Here is a 17,020-nt window from a genome sequence, read left to right on the forward strand (position 1 = left end):
AAACTGGGGTGTCATTCTTCAAGAGATGTTCATATTGGCTTTTCTGAGAAGGGTCTTAGTGGGACCAAGGGCTTCACTGATTAAGTTGGGCTGGCTGACCAGCAAGTTTTGGGAATCTATTTGTTTTAGGCTCCCCAGCACTGAAATTTTAAGCATGTGCCACGATGGCCAGCTTTTTAACCCCTTAACAGAAGTTCCAGGGGTTGAACTCAAGTACAAGTACTTTATTGACTTGAGTCCAACTCCCATGCCTGGAATTCACTTTTAAAGCAAAAAAATCAGGTGCCCTAATTGTTGTCTTCACGAGCATTTTAATATTTGTTTGTTTTTAATACCAGCACCAGGGAGGCAGAGGCAGTCAGAACTCTTCAGTTCAAGGCCAGTCTGGTCTACAGAGTTAGTTCCAGGCTAGGCAGGACTACACAGAGAGACCCTGTCTTAAAAACAAAGGAGAAAAAATGAACAGTAGTGTTATTCATAGAGTTGTAGAACTAGAATTTCTTTCAATGATCATGTGAAAGCCCAGTGTAGTGGCCATCCCTTCAGCATCCCAGCAAAAAGGCAGAGGCAGCTTCATCTCTGAGTTCCATAACAGCCTAGTCTACATAGGAAGTCTAGGATAACCAGGACTATACGCTGAGACCCTGTCTCCAAAACACAAACTCCAGATAATGAAATCTACCCACTTCTTCAGGAAACAAACTCCCATGATTAACTTGCCCAGAGTCGCACATTTACAAGATCAGTATCTAAGCTGCTTTGCATTTAGAATCACTCTTCCCTAAGTTTTATGTAGCCCTCTATGTTCAAAGAATTGTGTTGACAAAATTTGTACAATCACGATCGTTACCTGTCTTTCTGGAGTGAACCACTGAAGAGAGAATTTGCAGTAGGGCACAGGGAAAGAAAGAGCCAGGTCTTCTCCAGGAACGTGTAGGAGCCTGTCTTCTGGGAAGAACTTCCTTCTTGGCAGATTCTGGCTAATGACACTTCAAAATAAAGAACCAGTGTTTTCCAACCTTTTACCTTTTTGTGGAAAGCTGGAAAACCAGATACCATTTTTGACAATTTTGTCAAACTTCAAAGCCACACTACAAGGCCAAAACTAGAAATGTCTCAGTGTCATTTCAGACTGCTTGTGTGAAACCTCTATTTGCAAGAATATCAAAATGCTGTAACTTGTAGGCTTCTCTACTGTTCGTGACTATGACAAGGAACCTAAGCCAGCTTCTAGTGACAGATTAAATGAATGCTGGTGGGTTAAACATATAATTTTAAAAAACATGAACTGTCTGGGTAATCAGTCTGTTTATTTCATAAAAGGATTGTTGACATGTTTTGGCTATATATTACCCACAATGCAAAGAACGTGTGTGTTTATTATGTTAGAATTGATTCATATTTTGAGTCAGTATGGTGTTTTGCAGTCTCACATGGTAGCACACTTGCTATCGTTATCTAAGGCACGCAGTCCTCTGCAGGGCAGTATCGGTTGCTGAAGTGTGCAGTTTATCTTGCTTTAAGTCAGGAGACATTACACAGCACCTGCAGCCAAAAAGTGTTACTTTAACTCTTAAAAGTAGGATGTCCCCGAGTATATCCAGAGACTTTGCCTAGTTACTTGCTGAGCAAATAACAGGAAGCCTGTTTCCAGTGGCATGAGCTGATGTCACTAGTCTGCAGCGTAGTTGCAGGGTATTGATGAGCATCTCTCCCATTGCCTTCAGAAAGCAGTGGACAAGAAGTACCTAGAGAATTGGGGAGAGCTGTGTTATTTATCTGTCCATTCAAAAGGCTGCACAGATTATAAATAGACAGCTCAGTGGATATAAGCTAGACGCTCCTGGGTAACCTACACCCAGACTAGGAAGCAAAATATTTATTCATACAACTATTAATGGGCATCTGGCTTTCCATTTGGGAGCCATTCCATTTACTACCAGGTTCTGATGTTTGAATCATGTGGCTTACAACTGCCTGTAACTCCACTTTTAGGGGATCCAACACATTTTGGCCTCCATGAGCACACACACACACACATACACACAAACTCACTTAGGCTCACATACAGATACTTTTTATTTTTTAAGTTATAAGCAAGGTATAGTGGCTCACTCCTTTAATTCCAGCACTCCAGTGACAGAGGCAAGTTTGAGGCCAGTAGGGTCTACATATTGAGTTTCAGGCCAGTCAAGGCTGCATAAAAACTCCTATTTTCTCTATATTTAAAAAAAAAAAAGATGGGCCAGCAAGATGGCTCAGCAGGTAGGGGTACTTATTGCCAAGCCTGACAACCTCCGTTCAGTAACTGGATCCCATACTGCGGAAGGAGAGAAGTCCTGCAGATTGTCCGTCTCTTCACACTCTGGCCATAGCAAGTTCACACACACACTCATATAAATTAACTAATGTAAGCTAACCTTTAATTTTCTCAAGTTACAGAAATTTCAAATCTCCTGTAATCTCACTTCTCAGTGATAACTAACTTTATAGTCATCCAGATTTTCTTTTATAAATTAACATACAAATGATAATATACTTGCATTTTGCTGTTTGGTGTGTGTGTATACACAAATGCCACAGTGGGTGTGTTGAGGTCAGAGGACATCTTTGTAGAATCCATTCTCTCCTACTTTTATGTGGATTCTGAGGTCTGTGAGTTTAATAGTAACAGATGCCTAGCCATCTTAGTTGAACAGCAGCAGGTTACGTGGCAAGCACCTTTACCTGCCACTTGCTGGCCCACCGTTAGTTCTTTTAACATACCAATAATAATTGCCACCTAGCTCTTAAGAGTCCTTTAGCTACTATCTGTGATAATTGGATACTTACTATTGGCAGTAAGATGCCATCTTGACTAGACTTTTTCTAAGTACACCTTTGTACATCAATCCCATTTACCTTCTAGGTCCTCGGGGTAGCCTGTTTTCTGCCAAAATTTCAGTATCTTCTCTTTTAATATCCCTAACACTAGTGTTTTTCAGTATGCAGAATTCTAGTGAAGAGGACCTAAATGGTTTGGGTATGGCCTAATTTTTTTTCCAGTAATTCTTTTTTATAGTTGAAACATGTTAACTATGAAAGTTCAGCTACTAAGTTAGTAAATCTCTGGTTTTGGTTGGTTGGTTTGCGTGCTCGCTGCCTTCCCATTGGGACTTGTGCCCTATACCTTCTTTATTAATACCATGGTGGCTTCTGTTACTTCACATGATCAGATAGCAGTCAGGTCAAGGACACACTTTCAGAAAGACATCTACAGATTTGATCCATGGGTTTTACTCATTGCCCAGTTTTACTACTTGTATTTAATTAATAGGAAAGTATTGAGCCTTTCCAAAAAGCAAGTATCCTAACCTGTGAGTGGAAATCTCCCAAGTAGATATTTTTAAGCAGTAGGCTAATTTGACTGGTAGGTAATTTGAAATCCAATAATATATAAACTAAATATAAGATAAATTTCAAGCTATTCCTGCTTTGTGAGGTGATATTGTATCCAATGTACAAACAAAATTATTTTCCTTATGTAAAATCAACTCTATAATATTGCTGGTAACTATTAGAGGTGAGCAGGCATTGTGGCACACGCCTGTCATACTAGTTTCCATAGGCTTAATAGTAGGAAGATCATGAATCCCAGGCCAGCATGGACTGTGTAGCAAGTATGAGGTTACCCAACCTACATAGCAAACTCATGTCTTAATAAAATAAATATTAAAGGTGGTTTTTTATATGTGTGAACACAAGCATTTTTTAACATCATTGTAGCTGTTGGCAAAAGCAGTCTGGTTCTAGGTGTGTTGGTTAATGGGCTGAGTTTCTTGTAATAAAGTAGTACTTTGCCAGTTTGAAGATCACCTTCCAGTTTGTAAATGTGCTTTTATTTTGGTGACACTAGATAGAAGTTGCTCTGTGAACTATATGCATGACAGTTTTAGGACAGAAAATTGATCTTCCTATCTGGAGTGTGTGTGTGTGTGTGTGTGTGTGTGTGTGTCAAGGTTAGCATCATACAATGTGCCATAGGGAGGGGTTGACCGTTCGTTCTCATGCTGTGGTGGATTGTTGCCACTTCTTAGAATGTGAATTAGTAGCTTTGATAGCTAATTAAATAATAATAATAAAATTTAAACTCACCCTTGCCCTTACATTTGCTGTGGAAACACTAGGAACAAAAAGACCATACATACATGCCTTATTTTTCTTGCCTTCCATGGTACTTGGGTCTTTAAGACACTGCCAGTGATTGTGTGGGAACAAAACTGTTACCCATTTGTTCTGGAAACAGAGATGGAGCTGTGTATATGGTCAGGTCGGTTTTGTTGTTTTTAAACAGCCTTGTTTCCTGTTACCAGTCTTACTCCTCAGTATGTTTTGTCTGCTAAACTAGCAAATCAAAACAGCAGCTAAAGTCCCACCATGGCCTATATGTACAATTTGGTACTAAGACATGCGTAGCCATCCTAGAGTGAACAGCTTTGTTGAAATAAACATGGAGACTTGTGGGGAAGCTACTAAAACTGACTGATCCAACCTTACAGAGCGCATCATTCATTATACCTAAAGCAGCAGCAGGTCTGTTTACAGGGTATCTGTTCAGGGTGTGGGAGACCTTGGGGTGCACTCCAGAAGTTTAGGCAGTTGATATGATTACTTGATGTTGCCTGTTTTAAATAGTTTGTTCCTTTCATTGCAAGGGAATCATTCTACATGAAGAAATCGAAGTCAGATGTTGAAACAAAAACCTTGTGAAGGAGACTTAATTAGCCAAGTATGGTGACACACATCTTTAATCCCAATACTTGGGAGGCAGAGGCAGGTAGATAGATCTCTGTGAGCTCAAGGCCAGCCTGGTCTACATAGGGAGTTCCAGGATAGCCAGGACTCTGTAGGGAGACCCAGTCTCAAATAAGGGAGCAAAAAAAAAGAATGTTGGGGTTTATAGTTAAACTGATTTTATTTTCAGGGGAGGGGGGCAGTACTAGCAAGCATAAAAATGACATTCGTGCCCAGGAGTCCCACTCAAATGAAGGCACCAGCCAAGGACAATACAGGCGGTAAACTTTAAACCCCTACCCAGATCTAGCCAATGGTCAGAACATTCTCCACAGTAGAGTGGAGAGTGGGATATGACTTTCTCACATACTCTGGTGCCTCACCTTTGACCATGTCCCCTAGAGGGGGAGACCTGGTGGCACTCAGAGGAAGGACAGCAGGTTACCAAGAAGAGACTTGATATCCTATGAGCATATACAGGGGGAGGTAATCCCCCTCAGGAACAGTCATAGGGGAGGGGAATAAGGGGAAAATGGGAGGGAGGGAAGAATGGGAGGATACAAGGGATGGGATAACCATTGAGATGTAACAAGAATAAATTAATTAAAAAAAAGGGAAAAAATGACATTCGTGTTTTGTGGGATATGTACAGTTAGATTTCTCCTCTGCTTCCCTGTTTGTAAGTTCTGTGGAGTGGGGGAAGCAGTAGTGCTCACAGACCTTCAGACTGGAGAGCTAGTTTCACAGCTGCATCTCTCTCTGCTCTAAACTGAAGCTAGTGAGAAGTAGCTGAAAGTCAGGAGAAACAAGTGAGCTCCTTGCCCTCTCCAACCCTTTTGTTTGTTCCCTGTTGAAGACAAAGGATGGATTTTTATTCCTTGAGGGTTTTCTGGATGGTGCTGGTGGGATCTACCTTTGTTGCCTTTTGTTTAATGTTGGGAATTTATTAATCACATTGAATAAGAGAGGAATTCTGCCCTAAGGGCTTTCCTGCCTTGTGGAAGAGCCATGACTGAAAGTCCAAGCACGGAAAGCTTTAGGCAGGTATGAACTACATCCAAGCAATTTCCACAGCTTCTTTCATTGTCACTATTTTTATCAGAATGGTCACTTCCAATAGCAATATCCCTCAAACTACTTAACCCAAGCCTTGCTTACTGCTGTGGAAAGTTCTTAAAGTCCAAGCCATTTGTTAAAGACTAACACGTTTGCTGTCCTCTTCAGTCAAAGAGGGTGATTAAGTGTGGATTTAACCAGTTCTTTTCGCCTTTGCCTTGAACACATGTTGAGTAGAGGTAGATTTGTTTGCATCCCCTTTGGGGTTGTAACCACAGCACACACCCAAACCCTTCCTGCCTCTCTGGAACTGGTTCAAGATTTGGAGAGACGGGTTTGTGTGTGGGCGTTTCCCTCTTATCTCCAAGTAAGCAGGTGCTAGGGTTGAATTTATTTTGACCCTTTCACTTTAAATGTGGAGCTGAAGCAAGAATTGAAACACATCAGAAGAGTGTGTGCTGTACTTGAGACATGAGGGACTCGGGGAGAAAGGTGTGTACTGTATCTCCAGTGTTCTAGAAGCTTTGCAGAGGTGACAGCTTTATTCATATAGGTAGCTGCAAGCTAGCAGCTATTACCCAAAAGGAAAATACTTAAAGCCATGTAAAGGTCTGTGTTGCATTGTAAATTGTGTTTTATGTGCTAGATTTTAGCATTGGTGACAAAATATGTTTTTAATTTAGGTTTGAATTTGGTTTGAAAGAACTTAGGAGGTAGATATTTGCAAGGGAAAGTATGTCATTTGTGTTTATTTCCCAAGGAAATGACTCAAATCTGTATAGATACTTTTAGTATTGTATTATTTTGTTTTCTAATGCTTCAAATACACAGGGTTATTAAAAGCTGCTCTGCTTCTGATGATAGCCGTCCTTGCCTCACTGAACATGGTTATCTGTGTCAGGAATCCCAGGTTAGACTGCATGAGATAGGTAGTTGCCTAGACTGACATCTTTCTTACTCATCTTTTCTAGAGCCTGGCCCAACTAGAGAATCTGTGCAAACAGTTGTATGAAACAACAGATACAGCCACTCGACTACAGGCAGAGAAAGCCTTGGTTGAATTCACCAACAGCCCTGACTGCCTGAGCAAGTGCCAGCTGCTCCTCGAGAGAGGAAGTGTACGTAAGAGTTAACAAGTCCTGAGGGGTAGCAAGTTAAGGGAATGCTCTGGTTCTAATTTTAGGGACAGACTGGGGCTATCTGTATCTGTATCTGTTTCACCCCTGAACACTGTATATATGCTAGGTTGATGATAGCCTCATCAGTAAACTCTGTACACGTTTCTGTCCTGCACCAGCTTCCAGGGGTGCGTTCTCTATTTTATGCAGTGTTGCCCCCTGTCCTTTATAGGATATAAGGGGGTATATAAGTCCTCGTTGTTGTATAAACTTCATGGCCTCCTGTCCCTTTTCTCCTCAGCTCTGCATACTGCTTGTTTAGCAAGTTATCCTGCATCTGCCTCCCATGCTAAGATTTAAAGTGTGGCCATGTTTAGCTAGAGGTTTAAGTTTTAGAATTAGAATCTCTCCTATGCACCTGGTAGAGTTGGAAATAGAAATGATAGGGTAAGTTAGTGTATTGAACAACAGTGTATACCCCAAAAATTGTTTTTAACATTTAATTTCCAGAAGCCAGGAGCAGTGAATAAGTAGCTCATGCCTGTAATCACAACAGTGGCATAATTGCCATCAGTTCAAAGCCAGCTTTGGCCAAAAAGTTAGACTCTGTCTCTAAAAACTACCAAGTAAATAATTTGTGTTCTAAAGAAAATCCTTCAGACCAAAGAAATATAAAAATATGAAAGTACTGATTGGTTTAAAATAGGATTTTAATTGATTTATTGTTTAGTTTTCATTAACATTGTCCAAATGTTTATGAAATAATTAAATTATAGATGGTTAGCCGGGCGTGGTGGCGCACGCCTTTAATCCCAGCACTTGGAGGCAAAGGCAGGCGGATTGCTGTGAGTTTGAGGCCAGCCTGGTCTACAAAGTGAGTCCAGGGCAGCCAAGGCTACACAGAGAAACCCTGTCTTTAAAAAAAAAAAAAAAATATATATATATATATATATATATATATATATATATAATTAAAATCACTGATCTTTTGAAGTTCAGTAATCTAGTTTTTGTTTGTTTGTTTGTTTGTTTGCTTTTTAATATCTGTAGATTACAAAGTCATGAAAGGTTAAATACTTGTCTGACTGAGGCTTTCTGCATACAGTGTCTGTGAATTTCTTTTCTTTCTTTTTTGTTATTGTTGTTTGGTTGTTTTGTTGTGTTTTGCTTTGTTTTGTTTTTTGAGACAGGATTTCTCTATGTGGCCTTGGCTGTCCTGGAACGTCCTTTGTATACCAGGCTGGCCTTGAACTCACAGAGCTCTACCTGTCTCTGCCTCTGAGTGCTGGGATTATAGGCGTGTGCCACCACCACCCAGCACTGTGTGTTTTAATTACTGTTTGTGAACTGGTGCAGAGCATGTGTCTTGGGAGATGGATAACCAACTCCTCCTTTGGCTTCTTGCTCCTAGAGCCCACGTGCACTCTGAACTGTTTACTCTAGTTTCTTATTGGCAGTTAACAAGATAGAAGAAAGCAGTCAGCACAGTACTGAAAACCAACTGTGGTGGATTCCTCATATTTAATCTCTGCAGACTTCTCAGTGGCTTGTCAAGTTTATTAAAATTATGAATAAAAGCTTTAAACTGTGTTCATGTGTATGAGTATAGATTACATCCAAGTCACTTTTGCAGGTTTTTTTTTTCTGTTGTAGTACTCATTTTGTTTTCGAAATATCGTCTTGATGTATATAGCATTAGCTAGCTTTCCTGGCTGCCCTCCTGCCTAAGCCTCCTGAGGGGTGGCACACACCTGTAATCCCAGAACTCAAGGAGGCAAAGGCAGGTGAGTCATGAGTTCCAGGCTAGCCTGGTCTACAAAGTGAGTTAGGATAACCAAAGCTACACAGAGAAGCCCTGTCTCAAATACTGACATGAATAGTTGTCTTTAAGACTTAGTTTTGAGCCAGGTGTGGAGGCTTACACCTTTAATCCCAGCACTAGGGAGGCAGAGGCAGAGAGATCTCTGTGAGTTCCAGACTAGCTGGATCTACAAGTCCCTGACAGCCAGGGCCACACAGAAACCCTATCTTGAAAAAAACAAACAAAAAAAGATTATCCTTGACCTTCAGTTAAAATTTTAAGTTCTGAGTCTTTTCCTGTCACATGATTTTGTGTAGGATCAGCACACATGATTCCTCCTTGTATGTTATGACCAGTTGGAATGTTCTAGTGCTCTGAAAGTCCAAAATTTATTAAGAGCCCCACTGGAGAATAAGGTACTATTCCATTAAGACACAATTTTTCTCAGAAATAGTTGATCTGGTGCTTACTATAAAGCCATCATGTGCACACCTCAGCTGTGCTGACAGGCAGATACAGTTTGGAGGTGAACTATGCAACCTGGTGGGCTGTGCTGTCTAATAGCTCAGTTTCCCTTTATTTTAATGCTGCACTGCAGAAGTGTCCCAAGGTCAAACTTTGTGACAGACACATCATTAAAGCATCTCAAACAAAAACCTTATAGCTGATTGACCCAATATAATGTTCAGTGTTTCTTCACTCTTTTCCACAGTCATCCTACTCCCAGTTGCTAGCAGCTACATGCCTTACCAAGCTTGTGTCACGAACAAACAATCCCCTGCCATTGGAACAGCGGATAGATATCCGTAAGTACAGAACTTTCTGTTTTGCCTTAAAGAAATCTGGCTAGTGGTATGCTAATAGTGACTAAATAGTTGAGTGTAGTTAAATGTATTTAGGATTCAGCTTTTCCCCCTAGAGTTTTGGGTCCAGTGTAATTACTTCAGATGATCCCTAAGCCATCCCTTTGGTTACTAACACATTTTCTTACTCAATTTTTTGTTTTCTTTTGTTTTTGAGACAGGCCTGCACTTCATAGCTCAGGCTGGTCTCAAGCTCCCATTCCTGTTGTCTCACCTTACACCTGCTAGGTTTATAGGCAAGTACCACCACACCCAGCCTCTTTCGTTTTTATTGTCACTGATAACTCAGAAAAAAACTTCTTAAAGGCTTTTTTAGTTCACATAAATGGCATTATTTAGCCATGTAGGAGTACATTTAAGGCTGCTATTCTTTAGATTTGTCATTATGATGATATAAAATTCTAAATTCAAAAGTCTGTAATTTTTTTTTCTGATAATAAAACCATCACTTTAAATATCCCCATCTTGTCTATTTTTAAATGTCAGCATTCTCGGTTAGACTTGAAAACGCTTTTAAACAAGTCCTTGACAATCTCTGAATTACTCTTGATGATCTTGATAACCTTTGCCCAAAACTGAGGTCAGTAGGGTAAACTTACATAGTCTTAACTTGGAGGCTAAAAATGGGCTCAGTGATGCTAAATCATGCACAGAACCCTGGGTTCAGTCCCCAGAACTATGAAAACCACCACCATCTTTAGTCTGGAGCCCGTTTCTCAGTAACATAAAAGAACTAAGAGAGTTAAGTATTACTTTACCATTTCTGGCTATTTAATGTTGGCTTTATTTAAAGGTTAGCTTTCTGTGTTTAAGGCCTCGTTAGCATGTACTATTTGATTTCATAGGAAACTATGTGCTCAACTACCTTGCCACCCGGCCAAAGTTGGCTACTTTCGTGACACAAGCACTCATCCAGTTATATGCCAGGATCACAAAACTGGGCTGGTTTGACTGCCAGAAAGATGACTATGTCTTCAGAAATGCAATCACAGATGTCACAAGGTTTTTACAGGTATGTTGTACATATATGTGAGTGTCTGTGTCTGTGTCTATATGTGCACACACGCACCATAATAGAAATGGGGAAACAACAGAAGTAGACTTGATACTTACTTACTTTTTTAAAATTTAACTGCTGTTCTATAAATGAACATTTAGTATGCTTCAGCTGGGGGCTGTCAGGTGTTCAGAAATTATCATAGAACACACATTTTATCACACTTTGAGTAACTGTCAGGTGAGCTAACCTTGAAGTTAACAGAAGGATAATACTATTTATCACTTTCAAAGATATTTCAGATAATCTTCAAAAAAGTTCAGTTTTTAAGACAGGCTGGAGAGAGGCTCAAAAGTTAAGAGCACTAGCTGCTCTCAGGTCCTGAGTTCAATTCCCAACAACCATATGGTGGCTCACTACCATCTATAATGAGATCCGGTGCCTTCTTCTGGCCTGCAGGCACACATGGCAAGCAGAATACTATATCCACAATAAATAAATAACTCTTTAAAAAAGAATAGTCTCTTCCTTTATCTCAGCTCTAGAGGATAAGCATTTTTGGTTTAGGTAAAAATAATTAGTATCATTATTTGGCTTTTGAATGAGGTAGAACAAACTTATGTATTCATTTGCTGTTTTATTCTTCTGTGAACTTCCTATCCAGTGTATATGGGTGTTCTACCTACATGTATGTCTGTGGTCCTGGCGCCTGCAGATGCCTTCGAATTCTCTCTGGAAGTGGAGTTACAGGTGGTTGTGAGCCTCCATGTGGGTGCTGCAGCTTGAACCCAGGTCCTCTGGAAAACTGCTGAGCCATCTCTCGGGCACACATCTTTACCTTTTTCTTATTGTTATAAACAATCCCTTTTTAAACGTTGTTATTTGTCATTTGCTTTACAGAGATAAGTTTTACAGTTTCTGTTTTAATCGTGTTTAGGCTTTGGAGAACTTCCAAATTTGATATGGTCAAATACAGCAGTATTTCTTTATAGAAGGTGGTTTTTGTGTTCCACAAGGCAACAGGTTGAAGCTAATTGCTTGCTGCCTTCTCTAGGCAGTTTTCTTAACAAGGAATTTGTAACTCAGTAGTATGAGTATGTTCCAAAATAAAGCCATGCCAACTTTTTCCTGTTCATTTGCTTACCAGGACAGTGTTGAATACTGCATCATTGGCGTCACGATTTTATCTCAGCTCACCAATGAAATTAATCAAGTAAGTGCTACAGCCTTCCTTATTGAAGTAAGTGACACATTTTTTTCCCTTAGTATTGGTGCTTTCTGCTCTGTGTGGGTGATCTTTTTTGGCAGTTGTGTGCTTTTGCGGTAAGTGATTAATGCCTTCTTAAAACAAAATAGATCCATTTGGTTTTCCTCTGTAATGCAACCCACATTACTCTTTTTATTCTGGCCCACTTCTGAGATCACCAAAGTAATTTACTCTCCTATATCAGTTTTCATTATTAGTATCAGTGTTATCTTTAGAGATGAGAGTGATGATGCCTATGTCAAAACTTGCCAGAATGTGGGAGGATCTGCTAAAGTTATTTGAAAGTCAGTCCCCAGGCTTGGGGGTGTAGCTTAGTTGATAAAGTGCTTACAGAGCATGTACCAAGCCCTGGTCCTTAGACCCAACACTCTTGGCGTAGTGGTGCACTTCTGTCTGCACATGGTAGATGCAGACAGAATGATCAGGAAGGAGTTCAGGGCCAGCCTGAGCTAGAGAGCCTGTCTTTTTTTTTTTTTTTTTTTTTTTTTTAAGATAAAGTACAGTTTAAAATTTTTTAAAAATCTTTCGATAAATAGAAGTCAGTCCCCGTGTGTTACTGCTAAAAATCTTGCTGGTGATCTTCTCAGAGTGAATAAAATATTCCTTTATCAGTTATTTTTTCAAGCAGTCATTGATGTCACCAAACATTACAGAGGAAACACCAGTGGCTGTTTCTCCTCCTCCTCCTCCTCCTCCTCCTCCTCCTCCTCCTCCTCCTCCTCCTCCTCCTCCTCTTTTTTTTTTTTCTTTCTTTCTTTCTTTCTTTTTGCGCTGGCTTTATTGTTTTGGTTGTTTACTTCTATATTTAGCTGGACTTTTATAGTTATTAAATAGGCCAATATTGATACTAGTTATAACATCTCACACTTAAGCTGCCAGCATATTAATTACATTGGCATTACTGTGGCTATTGCTAATAATTTGCAGATGTTTTATTAACCCTGAGAACTTTGAACTGTAAGTTGGTACTCTTTTAATGCTCTAGATTACAGCCTGTTCCAATTGGAAGTCATTATTGTGTTATCTTTTAGATGCAGTTGCCATTGTGAACAGTAGTTTGTCAAAGTACCGATAGCTTAGGCTTTTGAGTAATTATGACGGGCCAGCCACTATTCTAAGCTCTTTAATGAAAGCTAACTGAGTTTTATTCTCCACAGTTTTGTAAGTTAGTATTGTGTCCATTTTCTGCATGAGGAAACTGACATGCATGATAACTTGTCTACAGTTTCACAGTTTGTGTGCAATAATATCTATTTGAGACCAAATAGTAGACTGTTGAACCACTGCTACCTTTACAGTAAAGAGAGCATACATACATCATGCTGGAGAGATGGCTCAGAGGTTAAGATCACTGGCTACTCTTCCAAAGGTTCTAAGTTCAATTCTCAGCAACCACACGGTGGCTCATGACCATCTATAATGAGATCAGATGCCTTCTTGTGATGGGCAGGCACACATGTGGGCAGAATACTGCATAAATAATGAAAAATAAATCTTTAGAAAAGAGAGAAAGCATCCATTAACTAAATGAAAAGACTGTGGGATGTTACTAGGTTTTACTTAAGTGATTGGGGTAGGGGACATAGATCCATTGTAAAGATCTTGGCTGCAAGCACAGGACCCCTAAATTCAGTGCAGGACAAGGGGCATAAATGAAAATGTGCCTGACATAGTTAACGTGTGTATTATGACCAGTACAGCAGTATATGGTACTGTATATGTATGAAATCTAGCAATGGCTCACATAGTGGCACATGCCTATAGTCCCAGCATGAGGGAGGCGGAAGCTGGTGGATCTCCGTGAGATCGAGGCCAGCCTGGTCTACGTAACCAGTTCCAAGACAGCCAGAGTTACGTAGTGAGACCCTATCTCAAAAACAGACAAGCAAAAAAGCATGGCTTCATCAAATGTAAGACATATACAACACAGTGATATGGACAATAGAATTGGAATATTTTGACCCTCTAAGTAATTTTCCATTATTTATTGGTTCATATTTCAGTCAAAAGTATACTTCTCTTTACCATTCTTGTTTGAACCTAGAGGTGACATTATGGAAGCTTCTGCTATGTGTGACTCTTTGGTGTGACTAAAACAAAGTGAGCCACTGTTGGATGAATTGATTAGTAAATAGAAATTTGAGTTTTCAATAAGTATTTAGACTACAAGTACTGTAGACAACCTTAATTCTTTTATTCCACTTTTTGAGTGTCTATTATGTGTTAAAAATATAGGATATATTGTTCTATAGCAGCTGGGGGAAAAAAAACAGTAAAATGAGAGAGTCTTAGAACTATTTAAGTTCTTGTTTCCATGTTGAAATAGATTAGAGAATGAAGTGAGGCTACACACCATCCCTTTATATTCAAGATCATGGCTGTTAATGGCTGTTTTGAAATTGTGCAGTTGCTTCAGCCATGATGGGTCAATTTACCCAACCTTGCTGCTCTGTCTGGTTTTGTAGCTAAGCCATGAGATGACATGCTAGCAATTGCTAGCAATGTATGCCAAATGTGCACAGTTTTGCTTTTCTTCTATGTGCTAGAGAGAAATGAAATCATGATAGCCATGAACAGCCCCCTGTTCTTCACATCTTCCTCTGTGGTCTTATTTAATATGAACTTTGTATTTATATTGGCTATTGGAAATTCTGGTTTGTTTTAAATCTATAAGAACCACCCCACCCCCTAGATTAATTTTAAAACTTGCATTGGGTTATTCTTTATTACACAGGCGGACACCACCCATCCTTTAACCAAACACAGAAAAATAGCCTCTTCGTTCCGAGACTCATCACTGTTTGATATCTTCACACTTTCCTGCAATTTACTAAAACAGGTAAGGTTGTAAGTCAGATCATAATTCCGAGTTCCTCTTCCAGGTAAGAGTGGGTGGGGTTTGTTGGATAGGTCAGTACCTATCCAAGCCCCACCATTGCTCACATCACACACATCTAGAGATGGAGAAACAGCTAGCCAGCTTGGTTGCTGACTTAGAGAAAGGATTGTGTGCTTTTCTTCCAGGTAAAAAGCAGTGAGTGTCTTCACAGGATCTAGTTTACTGCAGAGTTAGAATTGTGCTGTTTGTTGTTTTATAGCCACATAAAACATCTTTATACAGAATGAAAGCATGTTGGCTTTATAGTGTTTAGGTCTTAAGTGTTATGCGAGCAGGTTCAGATTGCATTGTTAGCACACAAAACGGGTGACTTCTGTTCCCTGCTGCATTAAAAGCAACAAATAAACAAGCAACATCTGTAAAGAGAGTAAGATTTGGATTTTTTAGCATCCATTTAGATTTAATAACCTGAAGGGATAGGCAGTATCACATAAGGAAATTATCTGCTTTAAATAGAAAGCTGGTTTTAATTTCATTTATTGATAGCATTGAATTAATCAAAGAAGTCAGGTAGAGTACTTACCTACCATGCATGAGAGCCTGGCTGGGTTCAGTCCCCAGTGCCACAAAAAACGGTAAGCCCATCATGAAGCTGTATGCCTAGGCTCCAGAATACATCCCTGTCTCAAAAAGATGAAGGAAGTGGGTAGGGAGGAGAGCCGTATACACCTTTAACAGTGCAGGTGCCTCTCCAACATGCAGAGCTAATTAGAGATAGCCTCTGGGTTTTTTGGTTCACTTTTGTGTGTTTTTATTCTAAGTGTCTGATCTTTCCCAATTTTAGCTTCAGAAACAAATTTGTATTCTTTATGTTGTCCCTATTAATGATGCCCATCCTTTTGGTTATACTCCAAATTACAAATGTTCCTTTGCCCAGCGAGCTGCCTGACAACGCTGTGACATCCACTGAGAGAAAACTAAGGATCAAATCCTCTTCTCTGATCCTATCAGAAATAATTAACCATTTCATAACTGAGGCCCAACTAGTAGATCTTTGGAAACTGTTACCATAGTTATGGATCAGTAGCTAGCAGTAAGTCTACAGATACACTGTAGATAAATATGCAGTATTTAGGGTAATTTTGTTTTAATTCTCATTAGAAAAAAATTGGTAGACAATGTGGAAAAGAATTGTAAAGCTTATTCTGAGTTCTGTCCATTCTGTCCATAGTTTTATTTCAGCCATGCCTAGAAATTATTAAGACCAACCGTCCAGGTGCCTCATCCCATATGCTTAGGATTCCCAGCGGCCATTGTGGCTACAACATATGAAGAATAAGTCTTAGCCAGGGGCTTCTCTAATATCAGCTTCATATTTTCACATACATGTGAACACTAAAAGAAAGAAAGTATAGCATCTTCCTGGAGTAAAAGCATTTTACTCTGCTGAAGTGCAGTCCTTTTCTGGCTTACCAGCCTACTTCTGAAGCTGGGAGCTCATGATGTGACAATTTTTCCAGGCATCAGGAAAGAATCTGAACTTGAATGATGAAAGTCAGCATGGCTTGCTAATGCAGCTACTCAAACTCACCCATAACTGTCTGAACTTTGATTTCATCGGCACATCTACTGATGAGTCCTCAGATGACCTGTGTACAGTTCAGATCCCCACCAGCTGGAGATCAGGTAACAGAGCTCCAACCTGAGTCTGATAAGTGTCTGTCTGTAGGATAATCCATAGGGGCCCTGTAAGTCTTTATTTACTTTGAACAGAACGTAATGTTCCCATGCCTTTGTTTACAACATGGTGAGGGGTCATAGAGGAGCCCTGTAGAATCCCAAGCATAAGAGAACTTAAAATTACTGAATAACACCTCTGCCCAGACACTTCTGAGGGGTGGGTGGGTTTGGTTTTGTTGTTGTTGTTGTTGTTGTTGTTTGTTTGATTTGTTTGTTTTTTAATTTTATGTATATGGTTGTTTTACCTCTATGTATGTCTGTGCACCACTTTCGAGCCTCAGGCCAAAAGAAGATATTGAATCTGCAAAAACTGGAGTTACATATGTTTTGAGCCGCTATGTGGGTGCTAGGAACTGAACTCAGGTCCTGTGGATGAGCATCAACGGCTCTTAACTCCTTAACCATCTTTCTAGCCCCTATTTCTGTAACTAAAAAATAATGTCATGAGGTGGCATTTACCTGTGGTGCCAGCTGATAGAGGAGGATCCCAGGTTCAAGGCTAGGATGTATGACAAGACTCTGTCTTTTAAAAAAGCAAAAAAATAATCAAAAGAATTTCAGCTTTT

General features: G+C 39.8%; 1 protein-coding gene across 3 annotated transcripts in view; it reads left to right on the plus strand.

Moving 5' to 3' along the window:
* XPO7 (exportin 7) overlaps positions 1-17,020 on the plus strand; it is a 100,477-nt gene that overhangs the window by 51,329 nt on the left and 32,128 nt on the right. Inside the window, exons 1-7 of one of the 3 annotated variants that reach the window (XM_084766984.1) lie at positions 6,215-6,321; positions 6,801-6,947; positions 9,461-9,554; positions 10,457-10,623; positions 11,756-11,848; positions 14,610-14,714; positions 16,235-16,400. In XM_084766984.1, coding sequence (XP_084623110.1) covers positions 6,301-6,321; positions 6,801-6,947; positions 9,461-9,554; positions 10,457-10,623; positions 11,756-11,848; positions 14,610-14,714; positions 16,235-16,400 — 793 coding nt within the window. In that variant the 5' untranslated portion in view covers positions 6,215-6,300. Of the gene's footprint in view, positions 1-6,214; positions 6,322-6,800; positions 6,948-9,460; positions 9,555-10,456; positions 10,624-11,755; positions 11,849-14,609; positions 14,715-16,234; positions 16,401-17,020 lie in introns of those variants that run through there. The other 2 variants (XM_084766986.1, XM_084766985.1) reach the window with 2 other exon arrangements.

Source organism: Acomys minous (assembly GCF_964271855.1).
Source record: "Acomys minous genome assembly, chromosome: 18".
NCBI classification, from domain to species: Eukaryota; Metazoa; Chordata; class Mammalia; order Rodentia; family Muridae; genus Acomys; species Acomys minous.